The 24,789-nt window shown below is 42.5% G+C and overlaps 2 protein-coding genes across 2 annotated transcripts; both read left to right on the top strand.

The window, feature by feature from the left end:
* The first annotated feature begins 2,393 nt into the window (after positions 1 to 2,393).
* On the top strand, positions 2,394 to 9,838 carry LOC141284347 (E3 ubiquitin-protein ligase TRIM39-like). Its single transcript, XM_073817348.1, has 5 exons — positions 2,394 to 2,408; positions 3,689 to 3,922; positions 4,002 to 4,143; positions 8,567 to 8,593; positions 8,738 to 9,838. The coding sequence occupies exons 1-5, from the start codon at positions 2,394 to 2,396 to the stop codon at positions 9,277 to 9,279; spliced, it is 960 nt and encodes a 319-aa protein (XP_073673449.1). The 3' UTR covers positions 9,280 to 9,838.
* A 1,726-nt stretch (positions 9,839 to 11,564) lies between these two features.
* On the top strand, positions 11,565 to 15,971 carry LOC141285064 (E3 ubiquitin-protein ligase TRIM39-like). Its single transcript, XM_073818102.1, has 10 exons — positions 11,565 to 11,677; positions 11,888 to 11,929; positions 12,267 to 12,363; positions 12,568 to 13,121; positions 13,324 to 13,419; positions 13,539 to 13,772; positions 13,849 to 13,990; positions 14,166 to 14,243; positions 14,877 to 14,951; positions 15,051 to 15,971. Exons 3-10 carry the CDS (start codon positions 12,291 to 12,293, stop codon positions 15,587 to 15,589), a joined length of 1,791 nt encoding a protein of 596 aa, XP_073674203.1. The 5' UTR covers positions 11,565 to 11,677; positions 11,888 to 11,929; positions 12,267 to 12,290; the 3' UTR covers positions 15,590 to 15,971.
* Positions 15,972 to 24,789: the final 8,818 nt, after the last annotated feature.

Raw genomic sequence — 24,789 nt, 5'->3', positions numbered from 1 at the left:
GAAACCCTTAATGGATTTGCACAAGCGACGGTAACACTTTAGAATAATGGGCCGTTGTTAACAAGTAACTATGTAGAAAGTAAAAGGTAGTTCTACATTAACACTTAATTTAATACTATAAACTAATATAGAAGCAAGATTAACTAAGCAGTAGGTAAGTGATAATTTTGGACAAAGGTAGTCCTTTATTAGGTATTTGATAATTACTAAAGAAAAAATTGTCATTGAGAACTACTTGTGAACTGTGACCAATTCATAAAGAATAACTAATTAACTATCACAACAGTAACATTTATAAAATCAACAATTAGGTTATTTGTGCAAACTAATTTATGAACACCACCACCATCACCGGCTGAAATTGTGACTCTTACCAAAATATGACTGGATGTGTTCTCTGTTCATTTTAAACAAACATATAATATAATTTATTTAATTAGGATGTAATGCCATTAATGATTTGATGCTCATGATTGGATTATTTCACTATTATGAGCTGCATTTAGTTCAATGTTTTTTTTTTTAGTATTAGTATTAATAGTATTCTGGGGCAGGCTTCTCTTTAGTGCGATAGTAAATAATTATGTTCTTTTTACTTCCGTAATGAAGACATTAACTGCATTTATTTTGTAAAGTACAAAAACATTTTTCACAGTATGTCTGAATATCACTAGTGCTTCAGTGCAAGTTTATTGTTAATTGCTTGCAAAATCCATCGTAACCCCTCAATAATAACTCAAGTGTTACCTTGTCAGTCCCCATGAACTACTAGTGTGTTCTGGCCCATTATTTTAAAGTGAAAAACATCTTAACCCTTCACTAATAACTCAAGTGTTACCTTGTAAGTCTGTATGAACTACTAGTGTGTTCTGGCCCATTATTTTAAAGTGAAAAACATGTTAACCCCTCAATAATAACTCAAGTGTTACCTTGTCAGTCCCCATGAACTACTAGTGTGATCTGGCCCATTATTTTAAAGTGAAAAACATGTTAACCCCTCAATAATAACTCAAGTGTTACCTTGTCAGTCCCATTATTTTAAAGTGAAAAACATCTTAACCCTTCACTAATAACTCAAGTGTTACCTTGCTTGTGGCTAGGTATATTTACTGTGCCAAATTTATTTTAAGAGTTTAATTTTACTTTAATTTTAAAATGTCCCCCAAACATAAACCTACCAATTTTATAGCAAATATGCAAATTTATCATTTCATTAATAAGCGATTTAGATAGCCCCCTTAACCTACCCCCAAACCTAAACCATTTTACAGCAAATATGCATTTTTTCATTATATTAATAAGTGATTTAAAATGTAATATATAAAACGTAACATTAACTGACCAAAATATGCGGGAAAATTCTCATTTTGATAACAATATAGCATAAAAAAAAATGTATAGTCACTAATCACACTCCTACCTCTAAACCTAACGTTAACCATAACTCTCTCTGTACAGTAATAAAGAAAAACATGAAAGATGGAAACGTGCAATCGCAATCATTTATTCATTGCAAAAATGTCAACAGCCGTACCAAAAAGTAATCCAAATGACTATGCGTTTGCAACCGCAGTCGTCTCTGGCGGAATACAGACAGTAGGTTTCTTTGAGGTACAGAGTAGGATTTAGGTTGCTGATGGCAGAAAATATTATCCTGATCCAGATCCTCTTCGTGATGGCGCCTGCGCATCGTTCAAACATCTCACCAGAAACACGGCATGTCGTAATCTGTAGCGAATGCTGGTAAGAGCCAATGAACGTTCGATTTTCCTGCCGTAAAGCCTGTAGTTTCCTGGTGCGTTTGTATTTGAATTGTTAAATGCAGTGCAGCGCTGGGGTTTATTGCTGTTGCTGCTGGAGTCGCTGCTTGGGATGGAGATGTAACGAATAACGATCGTCATATAAAGGCTTGAATTTGGGTCTGTTCCTCGCAATTGTATGAATTCTGAAGATCTGGATTACAGCGTACAAATAAAATTGTTTGATTTTATGATTATGATGCGTGTTCGGTGCATTTTATGGTTGTATTGTTAGTCACAGCATGTCGGAGCACTTTTGTGTCCCACCACGGCAAACGAAGCTAATATTACATGAATGGTTAAACGATTGCAGAAATGTCATTTATGTTAATGGTTTAAAGTGTAGTCTTGTTTAACATTTTGTAGACCTTAAAATGCTAAAAATACTAAGTACTTGTATGTTTAGATGCTGTAAATACGTCAGTATTGTATGTTTTAGTGTCTGGAAAAACATAAGTAAATGTACGTTTTGGAGAACCACATTTTATGTAAATACATACGAATTATCATGAGATCACGGTGCATATAGACAGTTGATGAGTAGTTAACATGTTTTTCACTTTAAAATAATGGGCCAGATCACACTAGTAGTTCATGTGGCCTGACAAGGTAACATTTGAGTTATTATTGAGGGGTTAACATGTTTTTCACTTTAAAATAATGGGCCAGATCACAGTAGTAGTTCATGTGGACTGACAAGGTAACACTTGAGTTATTATTGAGGGGTTAAGATGTTTTTCACTTTAAAATAATGGGCCAGATCACAGTAGTAGTTCATGCGAACTGACAAGGTAACACTTGAGTTATTATTGAGGGGTTAAGATGGATTTTGCAAGTAATTTACAATAAACAGTTTTTAATCATATTTTATATGACATACTGTACAGCCATGCATTTCTTTGAAGCACTATACCGATATTCTAACAGACATTGTAATGTGGAAAATGTTGTGTTTGTGCTTAACAAAATAAATGCAGTTAATGTCTTCATTACGGAAGCAAAATAACATATTTACTATCACACTAAAGAGAAGCCTGCCCCAGAATACTTAAAAAAAAAAAAAAACAACAACAACAGCAACATTGAACTAAATGCAGCTCACAATAGTGAAATAATCCAATCATGAGAATCCAATCATTGCTGGCATTACATCCTAATTAAATAAATTATATGTTTGTTTGAAATGAACAGAGAACACATCCATTCATATTTTGGTAAGAATCACAATTTCAACCAGTACTTCAACCGGTGATGGTGGTGGTTTCCATAAATTAGCTTGCACAAATAACCTAATTGTTGATTTTATAAATGTTACTGTTGTGATAATTAATTAGTTATTCTTTATGAATTGGTCACAGTTCACAAGTAGTTCTCAATTACAATTTTTTCTTTAGTAATTATCAAATACCTAATAAGGGACTACCTTTGTCCAAAATGATCACTTACCTACTGCTTAGTTAATCTTGCTTCTATATTAGTTAATAGTATTAAATTAAGTGTTAATGTAGAACTACCTATTACTTCCTGCATAGTTACTTGTTAACAACGGCCCATTATTCTAAAGTGTTACCCAAGCGACTAATGGACCGGAAGTCTCACTCAGGTTTACTTGTTGAAGAATACGGTGGATAGTGATATTTTGTCATCTCCATGTAGTCTTGTTTGCTATCAGACCTTTTAAAAATATATTATTAATTTTTTATTAAATATTTTATACAAAATATAAGTGTCAGTTTTGATTTCATGGTGACTTTAATCTCATTCCTGTCTAGGAGAAACAACAGAGATATTAAAGAATGCATTTGTGATTTTTTTAAAAACATAATTGAAGAAGTCAATGTTCTATGTTTAAATATGAATTAACTACAAACATTTTGTAAATTGATCAGGAGACATCAGAGAAAGAGAAAGCAGACATTAGTGAACTCTTCACTTACCTGATGCGCTCCATTGAGAGATGTCAGTCGGAGCTGCTGGAGACGATGGAGCAGAAGCAGAAAGCAGCAAAGAAGCAGGCTAAGGCACTTATTAAAGAGCTGGAGCAGGAGATCACTGAGCTAAAGAGGAGAGACACTGAGCTGGAGCAACTCTCACACACTGAGGATCACCTGCACCTCCTACAGGTCAGTGTCCTTCTGTCTGCTCACAGCATAGAGCACAACACTCCCCATGCTGAGGGATTTCTGCTCTTTCCCGCTGTAGATTTACCCATCGCTGATCAGACCTCCAGCCACCAGCAGCAGCACTGAGATCAGTATTAATGACACTCAGATGAGTGTGGAAACTCTGAGGAAAACTTTAACTCAACTACAGGAGACTCTAGATGAGAAACTCAGCAAAACTGGTAAGAAAATTTCAGATTTTCAATTTACTTCATAAATGAGTAAAACTCCCATTCAATAAACTTAAATATCACCATTTTACACAACGTTTAAAAGTGTTTACAATGTACTGCATCATGTAACATTACAGTAATCAAACCATAATGCTGTACTAACATACACAAACTGTGTAAAACACATTAAGTATACTTTATATAACTAATAAAACTACAAACTCTTTTCACCAGCATCGCACTCATCAAATGAGAGAATATTAGCAAAGACTATAGAATACAAATGACTTAATAATGAAATATTATTCGGTTCTCTCTACAAATACCATTGAGGCCATTGTAGTACATCAATTAATGTCATGTTGCAACACCATTCCAGCCGCGGGTGCGCCGATGTGGTTAATTTTACCGATAAACAGTGATTCACAAGTGGTCAGCAGGTCTGCATGCGCGACCAAAATAAAATGCGCTGTGTAAATAACTTCAGAGCACGCATTTGCGTACCAACATGGTTGCAGCTGTCAATGTACAATTACCATTTTAGATTGCGCTATAATAAGATTTCTATTCAAACTAAAAGCATAATTATAGGCTATTCGTTGCCGTTTTCAAAGCAGAATGCAAAAACGTGACATTTCATTCACTGACGCTCTTCATGGACTGGGACTAAAACTCCCCCGTTAAAGTTTTGTTGGGTTATAGGGCCATTGATTGGAGTAAATAAATGTATGAATAAAACAAGACAGAAATGAATAATAGATATTGCTGAATTCAAATTTTAAAAACTTAATGCATTTTTGTCACAGAGAAATGCACACAATAAAGCACTGATTTTGAGCTAGAATGCAGGAAATGTATTGCTTATAAATTCTGTAATAAAAAAATCTTTCTGTAATAAAAATAATTTCCTCGTTCCAAGACTTACTTTCTTCTGTGGAGCACAAAATATATTTTGTAGAATGTAACCGGTTACCCTTGATTTTTCTACTCTATCGACATAAATTTACTGAATTTATCAAAGTATCTTCTTTAATGTTCCACAGAACAAATAAGTGATATTGAGTAAATTATGGCAATTTTCATTTTGGGGTAAAATATCCCTATCAGTATATTTCGGATTTAAGCATTTAAACAATGCCGTATTGCAGCGCGTCAAATCAGTCAATTGAAGCGCTGCATTTCAGCCCAGACCGATGAGCCCTGACTTTTTTTTACACCACTAGAGCTGAGCTTCGGGCCAATTTTCACATCATAGTTCAGACCCAGCCGGCATCGGGCCTGTTTTAGGCTTCTCCTTATTTTTTATATTTTAGACATATTAAAATGCCACACTGGTGAAAACAACACAAGTCTTTACTTTCGCTTTCACTTTCGAGACCGGCTCGGATGGCATTTAGTGTCCTTCAGCGCAGCTGGAAGAGATCCGCGTTCAAGCGCACGCAATAGGCTGAAACCTGCCACAAAGCACCGGCAAAAATAAATAACAATGAATGTGTCGGGGAAAGTGTAAGGACAAATCTGAATTTGTCTCTTTTTGGACACGCCTTTAGAAAGAAATTAATCTTAACGGATTACATAATGAAAGAGTTTTTGTTTTTTTCGATTTGTTTTATTTCGTTAAGTAATAATTTAAAGCTTTCTATAGATATATTTATGTCTGTGAGGCGTGCATTTCCCTTTATTTTTGTTAAGCGCTCCTGTTCAAGAACGAGACGGAAGAAAGCTCATAATTTTTGTTTTCTTTATTTTATAAAAATGCTGTAATGCTTTTTGATGTATTACTCGTACCTTTGTGAGCAAAAATTTTAAATGGCTTCCACTGAAAAAAATGCAAGTGATCGCGCTGGCGCCTCGATGTCCTCCTAATAGCGCACATTTATCTTTAAGGTTTAAACTAACATTGTTTTATACTTGAACTGTTTTATAACAATGATAATGTTATCACGGGGGCAGCCGTGGCCTAATGGTTAGAGAGTCGGACTTGTAACCCAAAGGTTGCAGGTTCGAGTCTTAGGTCCGGCAGGGATTGTAGGTGGGGGAGTGAATGCACAGCGGCTTCTCCACCCTCAATACCACGACTGAGGTGAGTCCCTTGAGCAAGGCACCGAACCCCCAACTGTTCGCCTTGCCCGCAGCAATGTGTTCACGGTGTGTGTTCACTACTGTGTGTGTACATGGATGGGTTAAATGCAGAGCACAAAGTCCTAGTATGGATCACTATACTTGGCCTCACGTCACCCCCTTTCCTATTATTCATTTTATATTTAATTATATTTAATGAGTCACACTATGTGCAGTGTGAGGACCAAACCAAATCTTCAGGTACTCATGAGGTACTTATGGGAACCAGGTTAAAAAACTTATGTGCACTCCTGAATACAAAACACAAGTTCATCAAACAAGCACATGGGATACACAGATAACTATTTTATAAACATAAACTGCGATGCCACATCACTAATCTTACCTGGCAAATTAATAAACACAACAAAAAAATTGAAAATTTGATTATTGAGATCCACATCCATCCGCCTTCTATGCCGCTTACTCCAGGACAAGGGAGTGCTGACGTACAGAAGCGGTACCGGAGTGACGAGGTTAGGAGAACGTTCTGAGAACCATCAGAGAACTTTCAGGGAACCTTCTGGGAACATAAATAGAACGTTCTTAGAACGTTGCGGGAACATACCCGGAATGTTCCCCTAACCTAAAGAGACGTTCCGGGAAAATCCTATTGGTTAGCCAGGAAAGTTTTCTTTATGTAAATAGAATGTTCCCTTTAAGTTAGGGGAACATTCTATTTACATAAAGAAAACTTTTCCTGGCTAACCAATAGGGAACGTTCCGGGAACGTTCTGGGGTCCAAAAACTAACGTTCTCAGAACGTTCTGGGAACCAAAAATTGTCAGCTGCAACGCACTATGTCCTGATAGACTGATGATCCAACCTGATCCAAAGTTAATGCCAAGTGTAAACATGTAACACATGCCAGCAGTAGGTGCTGCACAGGTAAACCTCACTCCCCTGACCTCAAGAGGCACATTAGTGACTGACGCTAATGGCTGCAGTCTTTAGCCTCCTTGTTAGTGTGCCCGTCTTCCATGCCGGAGACCCGCTCAGGGGTGCATTTCCCGTACAACGATGTAACTCTCTGATCAACCTCCATAGTATGATGCATTGTTGTAGAAACAAACTAGCTAGTCACGACTGTTTCCTGAACAAGGTCCCATCTCCGTCGTTTGAACCACGTTAGTTCAACAATGTAGGGCCATTGTTAATGACGTCACCGAGTGATAACTTCTGCTATTGAACTGATTAGAGATATCTAAAATGCAGCTAAATTGAACATGGCACCTAATTTACTATTTTTGTTCCCTGTCATTTCACTTTATTTGATGTTTGATTCATAGCCGGTTCCCTCTTACGTCATACTCCGGGGTTCCCTTAGGCATTTGTGCGCATGCGCACTATTCATAAACAACACTTATAGAGGATGAACAAAAATACATAAATTAAAATGCATTTATATTTATATTCAATGGAAGATATAGAATGTACTGAATGTACATGCTAGCTTACGTATTGTGCCCAAGAGCATAATTTATTGAGCTCATATGTCTTACTAACAAGAAACTACGCTTCTAACCACAGGTCGACAGCTGTAGTTCTAACCACGTAAGTTTGCGACACTGTTTGCGAATGTTCGCTTGAACTATGGTTTTGGGAAACACTGAATCGTTGAACTATGTTGGTAATGACGGAACTTGTGACCATAGTTGGCTAACGATGCTTTTGGAAGACGCATCCCAGAGCGGGTGTGAGTAGGACCCAGGTGTAGGGGTTACATTGGTGCCGTGACCCGGGTGGGAGTGAGGTTTAGGGGGGTAAGTGTAGCAGAGGCCAGTGGTAGGTGCTGCACCTCACTCCCCTGATCTCAAGAGGCACATTAGTGACTGACGCTAATGGCTGCAGTCTTTAGCCTCCTTATTAGTGCGCCCGTCTTCCATGCCGGAGACCCGTTTAGAGCGGGTGTGAGTAGGACCCAGGTGTAGGGGTTACATTGGTGCCGTGACCCAGGTGGGAGTGAGGTTTAGCGGGGTAAGTGTAGCAGAGGCCAGTGGTAGGTGCTGCACCTCACTCCCCTGATCTCAAGAGGCGCACTAGCGACAGATGCTAGAGGCTGCAGTATTTAGCCTCCTTGTTAGTGTGGGGTTCCAGACCCTCTTGGAGCGGGTGTGAGTAGGACCCGGGTGTAGGGGTTACAAACGCAGGTGTAGGGGTTACAAAAAAATTTAAGAAACCATAGAAATACACTACGATGAAAGTCAGCGATAAGAGGAGACACAAGCATTCAACAGAGAACAGGAACCGGACATACAATGTTCTTGTGTGATATTAAAACTTCTGTCATAATAGTTATTTGTTTCCACAGTGCTGAAGAGGATACAGAAACATGCAGGTAAAATGATTATGTGTTTAATCACATTGTCACTAGTACGATTTTAAAGTCATATACCAAAGTCTAGAGTAGACAGTACATTATTTTCAATATAATTGGTTGTAAAGTTGTTGTTGTTTTTTTGGTCTTATCTCTCTCTTTAAGTGGATGTGACTCTGGATCCTGATACAGCTTATCCAAATCTCATCCTGTCTGATGATGGAAAGCAAGTGACAAGTGAAGACATACAGCATAAACTCCCAAACAACCCAAAGAGGTTTGATTATTGTCCCTGTGTCCTGGCAAAACAGGGATTTAGCTCAGATAGGTTTTATTTTGAGGTGCAGGTAAAGGGAATGACAGAATGGGATTTAGGAGTGGTCAGAGAATCTATTAACAGGAAAGGAACAATCACCGCGATTCCTGAAGCTGGATACTGGATTGTAGTTCTAAGGAAGGGGGATCAGTATATGGCTGGTGAGTCTTCCCCTGTCTCTCTGAGAGTGAAGCCTCAGGTTGTGGGTGTGTTTGTGGATTATGAGGAGGGTCTGGTCTCCTTTTATGATGTCGAGTCCAAATCTCATATGTATTCTTTCACTGGTCAGTCTTTTACTGAGAAAATCTTTCCATTCTTTAGCCCTTGTAAAAATGAAAAGGGTAAAAATGCATCACCGCTGATCATCTCACATGTCAAAAACAATGAATGAATTTACACCAAGAACATGAATGTGAAAATATGTTTAGTGATTTTCCAGCCTTTTCTTTTAATTTTGAAAATCATAATTAATTAAATCTGCATTGTTCTGCTTCTGTAGCTATAATAAATAAATAAATAAATAAATAAATTAAAATCTGAAATAAATCCTGTGTTAATTTTTTTAACCAAAGATTAAGGGGCCTTTATTTCAGATTTTCCAGGGTTTTGTTTCACCTGGAATTACTTTTTGGACATAATTTTCAATGTGATTGACAGCAAAGTTAAAAACATGATGACTCAAAAGATTCTATGTATGTTATGTAACATTCTACATTCAGGAGTTCATTCAATGTATTGGGAATAATGTAAAGGACATTCTTTCGTAACTCAAGCGTTAAACAGCAGTTCACACTGACCTCAAACAGACAGCGAAGTTTGTTGCTGGAGAACTGACATAGCACAATGTTTTGCTGGAGGAAACAGAAATGTATGCAACTTTTAGATTCAGATTCATTCTCAAGATAAATCCTGTAATATTTAAGATAAATATTATTGCATCCCACTTAGAATAAAATACATGATTAAAATATTATGTCACCTGGATTGTTTATCATCTTTTTTAAAGTATTCATCCATTCATGCTTTGGGTCAATATCACCTCCTGGTGGAATTTGTGAAGCTTCTTATTAGGGACCAAGCACAGAAGATGTGATTGCTCCTACTATTTTTTATTATTATTCTGCCCTGGAAGTTTATGGTAGCCCACAGAACCACTTGCGGGAAAGTTATGCAATTTGGCACACTGATAGAGGACAGTCAAATTTGATGTCTCTCTGAATCCTTGGCTCATGCCAAGGATCAAAATTAGAAAGCTACTTTTTCTAATTCATCATAGACTGTTTGTCTGATTTTCATGAAAATTGGCTCAGATCATCTTTAGAACATGCTGGCAAAATGTTATGGAATTCAAGTTGGTTAGTCCAACCGAATAACCATGTGGTCAAAAGTTATAAAGAAAAAAAAAATGCAAATAGCATTTGAATATATTGGCTTATTGTAATGAAAATCTCAGTATATTCCTTAGGTCATGCTGAGAACATAGATACCAATTTTGCCATAGTCAGCCAAACTATCTCTTGATTTATGTCAAAAACCTACTTTTTTCCAATTTTTTTTCCAATTGATTCCAATTCATACCAAATTTGACTTCATCTTCAGACTATGCTGACAAAATGTCGAAATACAAAACGGTTTTCGTTTAATGCCAACAAATTTGCTGAAAAGATGCCAAACTGCATATGAAGTTTCCAAAAATGCTTATAACTTTTCATTAAATTAGTCTATTGTAATGTAAATATTTGAAATATTCATTGGGTCATGCTAAGAACATGGTATCAATTTTACCATACTGCCCTCCAAAGGCAAAGCGCAGTAACTACACATTTGGTCAAAATTGAGTTAAGGCTTAAAATGGACTTTGTGACAACGGTTTTGTCTTGTGGCAAAGTCTCCTGGTTCAATTTTATCCCGTTTCAGAGAAACCAGAGTGTCAACATGTTTGACTAGCTGGCATATAAACTTTAAAGGCATTTTTCTCAGTTTCAGTGTTGGCGTAGTTACTGCACTTTGCCTTTGGAGGGCAGCATAGTTGTCTGAAATTTTTGGTCACCATTTTCATTTATGTTGAAAAACTAGTCTTTCAAACTCATCCTAGACTTTCATCTGATTTTCACCAAAATCGAGATAGATCATCTTCGGTCTGTGCTGACAAAAAGTTACAGATTTTGTGTCAATAGACAAAAGCATTTTTGTATAGCGCAGCAACAAAGTTGAGGTATGATGTTAAACTGAATCTGAGGCTGTATCTTTACAAAGCTTTGACTTATACTGACACCAAACTTTTTGTGTGCCATTATCACCTCACACAGAAAATACCACATTGATAAAAGTGCCACCTTTTGATGAAAAGTGATAACTCATTAAATCATATTACCAGTATTTATGATTTTTCAGCCATTTTGTCTAAAATCATCTTAAAATGGCTTTAATAACTCATAGTGGTGGAAGTACAGTATTTGAATGCACAAACATAAGTTGAATAATATAAAAAAATAAAGTAATAATATTCATATTAAAACTTATGCAAATGCAAACAGTATGTAAATTATAGAAGTATGCAAAATCATTTATGACAAGACATTATGATCTAACACATTTGAATACAGAGGTTCATTTTGACCTGCTTCATATCCATGAGAAAAGATGGGAGGAGCTGTGACATCACTGCAGGTGGGAGCTTTCAGTGCACGAAAACTAAACTAAACAGTTTGGCAACATATTCTTTTTAAACAGCAGAACATATATTCAGTCAATCTAAGATCTGTAAGCACAGCTGAAAACTCACACAGGTAAGTGATATGAAATATGAAAGAGATTTTACTGAACAGTTTATTGGTTTGCCTCTATATATCTAACTGAACTGAAGTAAAGATGGGAAAGTTTTTTTTAGAGTGAGTCAAACACTTGGTATTTTTTAGTTTGTTTCTCTGAAGTGTTATCAAAATTGTATTAAGAGAACATCAAAGTTTAATATGTGCACAAATTTTGTCACGCAACAGAATCAGGAAGTACATGAACTGCAGACAAACTGAAAGCTGAAGGTAAAAACTATGCGTATGTTTTACACTGATGTTTTACCTTACAACCGATTTGTGTGAAAACATTTTGTGGTATTGATGCTTTATTTAGTTTTCTTTTCCCTATTTGATTCTAAATTTTTCAACATTTAAATGCAGCCATGTTTGATATTCTGTGATTTTTTTTTAAATTCAAGTCAGAACTCTAACAAATAATTTTTTATGATTAGTGAACTTTGCACTCATGTGTACTTTGTACCTGAACAGTATGTTTGGCTGCTAAAAGTGAATGAAATCAGTTTGACATTTCTATATTGTCATATTTCTTAGTCATATTTTATGATATGTTTACTGTGAATAGACTTAAAAAGGGAAATTAAGAGCAATGGCAGAATCTTCATCAGCAACACAACAACCAACCGAGGCCAGGAAGTGGAGTCTGGATGAACCGCCATTATGTCAGTAACCTAATGAAAGAAAGAAAGACAGAATAATAATGTGAAAAGAGTCATAAAATCACATCAAATGAAAATGATTTAGGTTTTTTCTTGCATGATATACTAATTGCTAAATGCTGATGATTTTTAAACATCATTTGCTTTGCATTTATAAATCAGTTATGAATGCAGGTGATAATGGTGCTTCTTCGCCTATCTCTTCAGCTCTGTCATCCTCCAGTGGTCCTCTGGCAGAGGAGCTCAAGTGCTCGGTCTGTCTGGATTTGTTCACTGATCCAGTCAGCACTCCATGTGGACACAACTTCTGTAAAATCTGCCTGAACCAGTGCTGGGACAACAGTCAGACCTACAAATGTCCAGGCTGTAGAGAAACATTCAGTAAAAGACCCAACCTTAAAGTCAACACAGCACTCAGACAGCTTGTGCAGCTCTTTAAGGAAAAGTCTGGTCAGAGTAAACCTGAGGTTTTCTGTGACATCTGTGAAGATATAAAGATGAAAGCTCTGAAGATGTGCCTGATGTGTCAAAGCTCTTACTGTGAAACTCACCTGGAGCCTCACCACAGAGTACAAAAATTAAAGAAACACAAACTGATTGATCCTGTGGAGAATCTTGAGGACTATATATGCCAGACACATGGAAAACCTCTGGAGCTGTTCTGTAGAGATGATCAGATATGTGTGTGTTTCCTCTGCGGAATAAAAGACCACAAGAATCACAACACTGTTGCTGTAGAAGAGGAGAGCGGAGAGAGGAAGGTAACGGAAATGTGACCCTGGTGGATTATGAACAATTGTTGTATTATTTGGGTATTGCAAATTATGTACTAGGTATGTTTCATGCTTCATGTGTGGTCATATTTTTCCAATGAGACCAGGTTGTAAATAAAGTATTTACTTATTTGTGTTAGATGGGATTGTTGAATCAATTGAGTGTCTGTATGTTCTGTTGTGTCTGTAGCCTCATCTGATGAAGACGCAGACAGATGTGCGGCAGATGATCCAGGACAAAATGAAGAGAATACAAGACATTAGACACTTAAAGGAAGTAAAAAATGTAAGTATAAAAATATAATGCACTTATGAATTATACTTACAGTAAACAGACTGAATTGTCATTTTTTTGTTGAGCTATTTTAAAATATATAACATAAAGTGAATTGATTGATCCAACAGGAATCATCAGAGAAAGACAAAGAAGAGAGCATTGAGCTTTTTACTTACCTGATGCGCTCCATTGAGAGATGTCAGTCTGAGCTGCTGGAGATGATGGAGCAGAAGCAGAAAGCAGCAGAGAAGCAGGCTGAAGACCTGATTAAAGAGCTGGAGCAGGATATCACTGAGCTAAAGAGGAGAGACACTGAGCTGGAGCAGCTCTCACACACTGAGGATCACCTGCACCTCCTACAGGTCAGTGTCCTTCTGTCTGCTCACATCACAGAGAACACTCCTCATGCTGAGAGATTTCTGCTCTCTCCTACTGTAGATTTACCCATCGCTGATCAGACTTCCAGCCACCAGCAGCAGCACTGAGATCAGTATTAGTGACACTCAGATGAATGTGGAGACTCTGAAGGAAGCTCTGATTCAGCTGCAGGAGACTCTAGATGAGAAACTCAGCAAAACTGGTAAGGAAATGTAAAATGCATAGGCCTAGTGTTCCATGAAACACTGCAGTATAAGATACAATATATAGTTAATTTCAGAGTGATTCAGTTAATACATTAATACTAATAATGTACCCTAAAACTACCAGTTTGCCATATATGCCTCATAATCTTTTAATGTAATTTGTCTCCATAGTTCAGAAGATAATGCAGCATGCAGATACAACAGTCAGTGACACTGAGAGTGTTCACAAGACAATGCAGCAATATGGAGGTACGTGGGTCAATGAAATTAAGAGTGTCCACAATAAACAAACTAATTAGAAGTTAGTTTGTTACTTTTACGCTTTTATACTATTTTTTTTAGATGTTATGAGGTGCAGCTATTTTTCTAGTAACGTTTTCTTTACACATTCGGTGTATTGTATGTATTTTTCTTAAATAATATGTCATTTTCTTTACAGATGTAATTAATTATTATTATATGTCTCTATGTTTTTGAAAACTCACACCACATGACATTTACTTGAACTAAACTTGCCTTGTTATTAAAAAGTCAAAACATATGATATTTTAAGAGACTGATTAACCTTGACACACCTTGACATGAGAGTCTACTGGGTCTTTTCCACATGTTGGTAGCACATGATTTTGTTGGTTGCAAAACATGACTTTGATTTGGTGTACAAAAGTTTTAATTCAGTTAAAATAAGCTGTGCCTTTTTGATGTATCCAGGTCATGGAATATATTTGAAATGCATTGCAGTGTATTAAAAGAGTAAATGATTAACCCACAATCTAGTTTATGTAACCAAGTTTATATAATACTTAATGTGCGTTTTATATTAATCACATGAGAACTGTTGTATTGTGAAGTTGTTTTTCATATCTCATCTCTGTCTTTCAGAGGACATGACTCTGGATCCTGATACAGCTATGTCGGTTGTCTCCCCAGTTCAGAAGACAATGCAGCAATATGCAGGTACGCAGGTCTAAAACAATAAAAGACTACTTTGTTTTAAACACATGAAAACTGTTGTATTGCAAAGTATTGCATTCATATCTAATCTCTCTCTTTTAGTGGATCTGACTCTGGATCCCAATACAGCTCATCCAAATCTCATTCTGTTTGATCATGGAAAACAAGTGGCATATGAGGACATTAAACGTAAACTCCCAGACAACCCAGAAAGGTTTGATTCCTGTCACTGTGTCCTGGCAAAAGAGGGATTCAGCTCGGGGAGGTTTTATTTTGAGGTGCAGGTAAAAGGAAAGACTGATTGGGATTTAGGAGTGGCCAGAGAATCCATTAACAGGAAGGGATGGATTACAGCAGTTCCTGAAGCTGGATACTGGATTATAGTGCTGAGGAATGAGAATGAGTATCTGGCTTGTGAATCTCCCACTGTCTCTCTGTCTCTGAAATCGAAGCCTCAGGTTGTGGGTGTGTTTGTGGATTATGAACGGGGTCTGGTCTCCTTTTATGATGGAGAATCTGGATCTCTCATTCATTCTTTCACTGGTCAGTCTTTCAGTCAGAAACTCTTTCCATACTTGAGCCCTTATGATAATAAAGAAGGTAGAAATGCAGCTCCACTGATAATTAGACACAATAAATGAATGTACACCACAAATATTAAAAACTACAGTATGAATACTCTCTGTTTTTAAATGATGGGAAATATCATCACACACACACACACACACACACACACACACACACACACACACACACACACACACACACACACACACACACACACACACACACACACACACACACACACACACACACACACACACACACACACACACACACATACATATGGGTCAGAAATGACCCTGAAGTAATTTTTAACTGCTTTAAAGTGAAATAAATATAAAATGTATCTGATGTTGTGTCTGTATCTGTATGTTAATCGTTTTTGTTGTTTGTTTGTTTTTAGCAATTTGTACATTTCTTTAATCAACAAACATAATAAATTTAATAAAATGTCATAAACACATGACCCAATTTATTATTCTTAAGCATCTATAAACAATAGGCCTACTATAACACAGCAGCATAAAGCAAAACTCTGTTATGCTAAGACCCATGTATCAATTTTGAAAACACCAAAAACTTTTTAGAGTGAGATATGAGGTAAGTTTAGACCTATTTAGGTTACATTATTTTCCTATCACAATGTCACTGTATAACCATAAAGGTGTATGGAAAACTAGAAAAAATAGGATACCTGTTAACAAAGACATGACTGTAAAGTATACATATAAAGAAGCAGGTAAACAACTAAGAAAGGCTACTGTATACTTGACTATACTGCAGTAATGATGCATTGAAAATTAATGTTTGTCATATATGGAGACACATACTGTATGGATTAAGCTTAAACTCTTAGACAACCCAGAGCGGTTTGACACGTGTTGATCTATTTGAGATCTCATATCTATTCTTTCACTGGTCAGTGTTTCACTTAGAAACTCTTACCCTTGTACTAAACAACAAGGTAGATTGTCAGATATAATATCAGATATAATAAATGGTCAGAATTATAGACTTAAAGGTAGCTCTCTAATATGGTATTATAGAGCTTTGGCCAACTCAAGTTTGAGTCCCAGCTTGTAATGTTTTTTTTTTTCTTATCCCATTCCCATCTTTCCTAATCAGTCACTTCCTGTCTCTCTTCAAAAGATGAATTGAATTTACACCCTAAATGTTATTGTGCTCTGAATACTTGTTGTAAAATAAGAAATATTTTTTAAATGAAATGTAGCATATTTTATTATTTATCTGAGGGGTCAGAAATATTTGTTCAAGTCTCTTTTTTTTCTGCACTACTTGTAAAACCAAAGATATAAAATTTTGCATCTAAACAAACACCTGAAAAAGTGTTCATTTCTATAAATGAAGGGACTAAGATTAAAAGATTTTTGCATCTACCCAGTGAAGTTGCCACAAAATTATTAATAATGAATCTTGAGTAGATGCAAGCACTTAAATGTAGGTGTAAAAAGTATATAAGAAAAAAAGTGTTTCTAAATTACAGTATAATACATTCAAAACAGTAGCAATTTTTGATTTGTTCCCTATCCATGAGAGGAGATAGGAAGAGCTATGACATCACTGTAGTTTCTCCTGTGGAGGTTTCGAGAAAATGAAACTAAACTGATAAACAACTGGATCTGGAAAACCTTTTTTTTTCTCTCTTTAAACAACAGAACTTTGATTCTGCAGTTAGAGATCACAGCTGATGAGCACAACTGACACTCACTCACAGGTAAATGATGAAAATATAATATTTTAGATTTTACTGAAAAGGTTATTGGTTTGCTTCAGTATCTTAATGGATCTAAGTGGTATCTAAATGGTCGAGTAAAAGCAGGTTTGAGTCTACTCAATTACAGTATTTGGTTCCCTTCCGGAGGGAACTCTACGCTGCGTCCTGGCGGACACTATGGGAACTGCCTTCAGCATGACCGGTTCTGAAACAAGCTATAGAACAACGACAGTGAACTTGACACTGGCCGGCGCCAGCCCGTGACGTCATCAGCAGGCGCCTGCTAGTATAAAAGCAGGTGCCTGAGAGCACAACACCATCTTTTTGTCTTCAGAGTCCTCCGTTCTAGCGAGTGAGTATAGCGATGCCTAGAGGAAAACTGTTTAGGAAGTGTGCGGATCCGTGTCAGAAAAATCTGACACCTGATGCTGCACACGACCTCTGTGTGATGTGTTTGGGTGAAGAGCACGCGCGCTCCGTTCTAGAAGGAACGGAGTGCGTCCACTGTGAGAGTTTCACCATGAAGAAACTCCGTTCTCGTTTGTCCCTTTTCTCGAGGGAATCGGGACATCCATCCGCCCCACGCGGCTCTGGCCCCGCGGCAGCTGAGGCTGCCCGGCGGCTGAGATCGTGGGGATCACAGGTGGAGCTGGCTGACGAGTTTGAGAGAGGGGTTAGTCTCTCGCGCCCGTCAGCCAGAGACGAGGACGCGCTGCTAGCGGAAGATGTGTTATCTCTCACATCTTCCGATCCTGCAGCGAGTGCTCTTTTGGCTTCAAGCCAGGGCGAGCAGGAGGCTGAGATGGAGCAAGATGAGCTCTCTGAGTCCATACAGCCTCCCTGCCCCGCATATGAGGAGTTGATGTCTGTCATGGACCACGTGGCTACCCGTTTAGACCTTCAGTGGAAGCCCGCTAGGGAAGAGGTCGCCCTGGGTAGACTGGACGAGCGGTTTCTTCCCGGCTATGACAAGCCAACTCCCGTGAGCCTCCCATTCCTTCCTGATCTGCATAAAGAGATCGAGAAGGCATGGGACAGGCCATATTCAGCCCGCATTCACAGGCATCAGCATGTGAACTATGCTGATGTCGAGGGAATGCTTGAGCGTGGATATGCTTCGATGCCCCCCATTGAGCAGACGTTTGCGAACTATCTCTCAGCGGGAGGGACATCGACCCTGAAGGCTCCGACCCTGCCTTCCAAGCCGTTGAAAGAAACATCTCAGCTGAATGGCAGGGCATATGCGGCAGCGGGTCAGGCTGGTGCTGCTCTGCACACGGTGGCGGTGTTGCAGGCGTACCAGGCTGATCTACTGAAAGATCTGGACCGAGGTCTGGGGCTTTCCCCGGAGGAGGTGGCTGAGCTGCGCCGCACCACAGACCTCTCTCTGAGGGCCACCAAGCAGACAGCGACCGCGGTGGGCAGGTCCATGTCGGCTATGGTGGCCACAGAGAGACATCTGTGGGTGAACCTGGCGGACATCGGGGAGAAAGAGAAACGCTTTCTCCTCGATGCGCCGGTTTCGCCATCTGAGTTGTTCGGCACATCCGTCGAGGCGGTGGTCGAGAGATTCAGAGAGGCGAAGGCGCGCTCGGCGGCTTTTAAGTCATGTATTCCTCGCCGGTCCACGCCCCCACCTGAACACCGGGGAAAACCAGGCCCGTCCTGGTCCAAGGGCCAGAGACGAGGCCAGGTCGCCAGTGTGGCCACTCGGGGCCCTCCCCCCGGGAGGAGTCGGTACCAGAGGAGGCGTGATGCGCGGCATAGGAGAGGGGATCTAAGGGAGACGATCCAGCGCCGGCGTGGCGGCAGGCCTGGATCGGGCACCTAGAGTCTCCTCTCCGGTTCCCCTCACGTCCGCTACCTGCCCCTTCTTTTTCCCCCTCGCAAAGACTCTGGGGCTGGGCCGATGATGAGATTGATACTCAATCTGATGGCCCGGTATGTGAACAGTAAAGACACTTTAATAAAAAATATTCAAATATGTATGTGTATGTTCCCTTCCGGGAACTCTACACTGCGTCCTGAAACGCTGTGGGGAACGCCATTGGCGGGCCGCACTCTGAGTCATGTCCAACGTCCAATGAGAAACGGGAGTGACGTCACAGGCGCGGTGACGTCATCGACCAGGAAGTATAAAAGCACGTGCGTTTGAAGCTGGCGTCAGCTTTTGTCATTCAGCGAGAGCGCTCTGTGTTATTGTCTGTCTGATCCGCATTCTGCTGTTTTTCAGTGCCAATTGCACTACTTTTATTTGAGCAGAAATGCCAGGGGGAAAACGTTCTTTTAAGAACGAACGTTCTTTTCAGAACGAGAAATCGATGGCGGTTCAGCAGCCACATAGACGGTGTGTCCCTGCCTGCCAACGCTTCATTGTTGGTGGGGATACACACGATCTATGTGTGGTCTGCTTGGGAGCGGAGCACGCTAGGTCAGCCCTTGAGGGGGCTGGCTGCCCGCAGTGCGAGCGGATGCCGCTGCGGTTGCTCCGTTCCCGGAAAGCCCTCTTTGAGGAGGGGGCTTTCATTAGCGTTCCCCGCGGGTCTGGCCCCGCTTCCGTCGAGGCGGAGCGGCAGCTGCACTCGTGGGGTTCGCAGCTAGATCTGCTGGAGGGAGTTGAGACGGGTGATCCCCTATCTCTCTCCTCACCCAGCGGATCGTATGACCTCCTCTTGGATGAGGAAGCCCGCACTGCGGTTCCTTCCCTCCGAGAGGAGGAGTCGGCGCTTCTCCTGTCTTCCTCCGAGGAGGTTGACATAGAGAGCGTCGATCTCCCACAACCGCCCCCCCGATCACCCCAGTATGAGGAGCTGGTGGAGGTGCTGACGAGCGCGGTGGCCAAACTCAATATCAGCTGGTCACCCGCTCCAGATCCAGAGCCCCAGGCGAGCAGGCTAGATGAGCGCTTCCTGCGGGCTAAATCAGCACCTCCCAAACGGAGCCTTCCCTTTTTCCCCGACCTCCATAAAGAGATCGCGAGGTCGTGGGACAGACCGTATTCCTCCCGTCTTTACTCCCCCGCCTCAGATTACTACGGTAATGTGGGGGGGATGGAGGAATACGGCTACAGGGCGATGCCTCAGGTCGAGCAGACACTAGCGAGCTATCTGTCTCCCGGCCTGGCATCGTCCCTGAAGGCTCCGTCCTTGCCCACCAAGCCATTAAAAGTAACATCAGGCTTGATGGGCAAGGCTTATGCGGCAGCAGGTCAGGCTGGTGCATGTTTACACACCATGTCTGTGCTCCAGGCGTACCAAGCCGACCTGCTGAAGGAGCTTAGTGATGGCGAGGAGGTGAGCGTGTCAGAGATGCGCAGGACCGCTGATCTGGCGCTTCGGGCCACCAAGGAGACCGCTCGCGCTGTTGGGCGGTCTATGGCAGCCTTGGTGGCCGCGGAAAGGCATCTCTGGCTGACCCTGTCCGACATGAAAGAGAAGGACAGGGTCACGCTCCTGGACGCCCCCCTGCACCCCTCTGGCCTCTTCGGTGATTCTGTTGACACAGTTGTCAACAGGCACCAGGAGGCCCGTAGGCAGGCAGCGGCGTTCCAGCGCTACCTCCCTCGCCGCACTTTCTCCTCTGGGGCTGCTGTACGGGAACAGCCCCAGCCGCACTCCAGCTCCTCACACAGGGAGACCCAGAAAAGGAGCGTTGCTACCCGTGCCCCTCCGGCGCGGCCTAGAGGGCGGGCTCAGCAACGCTCCAAGCCGGGGTCCTCAAAGACTAGGCCCGACCTGAGGGTCGTCCTACAGTCTAAGAGGGCCTCGGCTAAACGGCCCTGATGGTCGTGGCCCAGGGCCAATGAGGGCAGCCCCTCTCGAAGATTCAGGTGCCTCACCGCCTCTGAGGAGTACGGTGACCACCTCTCTTCGGGGCCCTCAGGAGATTCGTCAGCTAACCCTGCCGGTGTTACAGGGCGCGGCAGTCTCCCGCGAACATCATTCTCTGGTCCTTCCGCCCGGAAACGTAGCGGAACCAGAAAGTTCGCCACCCCCACGGGGGTCTCGAGAACGCTCACTTCAGGTGCATCCTGCCAGTTCGCTGCTACAGGTCACCAAGTTAGCTCCTCTTATAAATCCAGAGACCAGTCTCGAGAGGCTGGTTCCCTTAGTAGAATTTCTGGCAGCGTGGAAACTACTGCCAAATATTTCTATGTGGGTCCTGCGTACTGTAGAGAAAGGTTATTCCATTCAATTCGGCGCCAGGCCGCCACCTTTCAGCGGGGTATTTCCTACTCTGGTAGGCCCCGAGCAGGCTCTGGTATTAGAACAGGAAGTGAATACTCTCCTGAGGAAGGAGGCCATCGAGGTGGTCCCTCCTCAATGCAGAGAAGCCGGGTTCTACAGCCGGTACTTCATTGTTCCCAAGAAGGATGGGGGCCTGCGGCCCATTTTAGATCTCAGACAGCTAAACCTCTCAGTAAGAAAACTGAAGTTCAAAATGTTGACTGTCAAACAGGTCGTGTCCCAAATCAGGTCCGAGGACTGGTTTGTCACGATAGATCTGAAAGACGCATACTTTCACGTCTCCATCCTTCCTCAACACCGGAAGTTTCTCAGGTTCGCTTTCAGGGGCAAAGCTTACCAATACAGAGTTCTTCCGTTCGGCCTAGCGCTCTCTCCCCGAACTTTCACGAAGTGTGTGGATGCTGCTCTGGCTCCATTGCGACTCCAGGGCATCCGCATACTCAACTACATAGACGACTGGCTCATTTTGACCAGTTCAGAACGGTTAGCAGCTCAACATCGAGATGTTGTTCTTGCTCACATGAGAAAGTTGGGATTGAGACTCAACGCCAAGAAAAGTGTGCTATCTCCACTACAGAGAACCACTTATCTAGGTGTAATTTGGGATTCGACCACGATGCAGGCACGATTGTCACCTGCTCGGATAGAGTCGATCCTTACTGCAGTAAATGCGGTCAAGCTAGGCCTGCTACTCACTGTCAAACAGTTCCAAGTACTGTTAGGTCTTATGGCAGCTGCATCCAACGTGATACCTCTTGGACTGCTGTACATGAGACCACTGCAGTGGTGGCTCAAAGCCAAGGGGTTTTCCCCGAGGGGGAACCCATTCCGCAAGATCAAGGTCACGCGGCGCTGCCTACGTGCCTTGGTCATGTGGAAGAAGCCCTGGTTCCTACTACAAGGTCCAGTGCTGGGAGCTCCTTGCCGCCGCGTCACGCTAGCGACAGATGCATCCCTCACCGGGTGGGGAGCGGTCATGAGTGGCCGCTCCGCCCAAGGCCTATGGAACAACCAGCATCACTCCTGGCACATAAATTGCCTAGAAATGTTGGCAGTGTTCCTGGCTCTGAAGCATTTCCTTCCAGACCTGAGAAACCGTCACGTGCTGGTCCGCACGGACAACACGGCGGTGGTCTACTATATAAACCACCAGGGAGGTCTGCGTTCACGCCCTTATACAAGCTGGCGTACCAGATCATCCTGTGGTCACAAGGGAAGCTTCTCTCATTGAGAGCAGTTCACATTCCTGGACGTCTCAATGTGGGAGCAGACGTCCTGTCGAGGCAGGGGCTGAGGCCCGGGGAATGGATGCTTCACCCTCAGGTGGTGAAGCAGATATGGAGAGTCTTTGTCAAGCCCAAGTGGACCTCTTTGCGACTCAGGAGACATCGCAATGTCCCCTTGGTACTCTCTAGTTCCTCCAGCTCTCTGGACTGGATGCCATGGTACAGACGTGGCCGAGGCTTCGTCTGTATGCTTTTCCCCCGATCGCTCTGCTCCCGGGAGTTCTGGAAAGAGTGCGCCGGTACGGAGTACGGCTGCTGCTAGTAGCCCCGTACTGGCCGGCCCGAGTATGGTTCTCGGATATAATCGCCCTCCTCGACGGCTCTCCGTGGGAGATTCCCGTCAGGAGCGACCTTCTTTCTCAGGCTGGGGGCGCAATACGCCACCCCCACCCAGAGAAAATGGAAGTTATGGGTGTGGCCCCTGAGGGGGCACAGCTCATAGAAGCTGGTCTCTCAACCGAGGGTTGCTGAGACCATCCTTCAATCCAGAGCTCCCTCTACGAGGAAACTTTATGGCCTAAAGTGGAACCTGTTTGCGTCCTGGTGTCACGAACGCCATCTCAAAACCCAGTCCACTGCCCAATTGGTACAGTGCTGAGTTCCTGCAAACCTCGTTTGTCCGCTGGGTTAGCTCACTCCACCCCTGAAGGTGTACGTGGCGGCTATATCGGCTTACCACGCCCTCAGGGCGGCCTTTCAGTGGGCAGAAACCCCCTGGTCTCACGTTTCCTCCCGGTGCACTCAGGCTGAGGCCTCGTGCAAGACCGAGAGTCCCTACATGGGACCTGGCTGTGGTATTAGAAGCGCTGTGTAAGCCTCCTTCGAGCCTCTGGAGGAGGCCTCCGATCGGATGCTTACCCTAAAAACAGCACTGCTGTTGGCGCTGACATCTCTTAAGAGAGTTGGGGACCTGCAGGCCCTTTCAGTGGCCCCTTCCTATATTGACTTTGCCCCGGGGTTGGCCAAAGGCATTCCTCTACCCAAGAGCTGGGTACACACCCAAGGTCCCCTCAGTAACACCACAGCCAATAACGCTGTTAGCGTTTTATCCTCCTCCATTCGTGGAGCACGACCAGAGGAAGTATAACTTAATGTGTCCAGTAAGAGCACTGAGACACTTATGTCCACAGAGCTGCCCTGTGGCGTAAATCAGAGCAATTGTTTGTCTGTTACGGCCCCCTAAGAGGGGGTGCCCGGCTTCCAAGCCTACTATCAGTAAATGGATCGTTGATGCCATCTCTACTGCATACGAGTCCTCTGGTCTCCCATCACCGATGGGAGTCAAGGCTCACTCAACTCGAGGCGTCGCAGCCTCCAAAGCTCTGATGGCAGGTGTCCCAATCAAGGACATCTGCAGTGCGGCGGGTTGGTCCTCACCTCTTACGTTCGTCAGATTCTACGAACTAGACTCAGAGCCACTCCGGGCTCAGTCATCCTTCAGCCCTAGCACTAAGGCTAGGCCCAAGAGGTCAAAAGGCGCTTTCCTTTGAGTAAGGAAAGGAGTTTTTACCCCTTTTTGGTTCTGGCAGTTCCCCAGACAAAGGCGTATGACTCCCCTCTACAGCCTCGTGTGCCCGAGGGCCGAGGCTTGTATTCCTCGGGTCTGGTGGTCGATCACAGACAGAGATGAGTTCCAGTGTCCTGGCAGGATCACCAGGCACTCCCTATGTCCCTCTTGTACTGGCTATACGCAGACAACGGACTACCATTTCTCTCGGTGTGCCTGAGGGCCGAGGAGCATCTTCTCCTCTGCACTGGTCATGTGACAGGCAGCGGTCGAGAACCTTAGCCTCGTGTGCCTGAGGGCCGAGGGCCTTTATTATCCCTCTCGTCTGGTGGTGGATCACAGACAGAAGATGAATTCCAGTGCCCTGGCAAGGTCACCAGGCACTTCTTGCGTCCCTCTTGTACTGGCTGTAATGCAGACAAAGGACACTATCTTTCCTCGCGTGCCCAAGGCCGAGGAATCCTTTTCTCCCCCTGCGCTGGTCTGCTGACAGGCAGCGGTT

The sequence above is a fragment of the Garra rufa genome, chromosome 14 (assembly GCF_049309525.1).
Source record: "Garra rufa chromosome 14, GarRuf1.0, whole genome shotgun sequence".
Taxonomy (NCBI): domain Eukaryota; kingdom Metazoa; phylum Chordata; class Actinopteri; order Cypriniformes; family Cyprinidae; genus Garra; species Garra rufa.
Note: the sequence above shows the minus strand (reverse complement) of the source record. Positions and strands in the feature narration are given on the sequence as shown.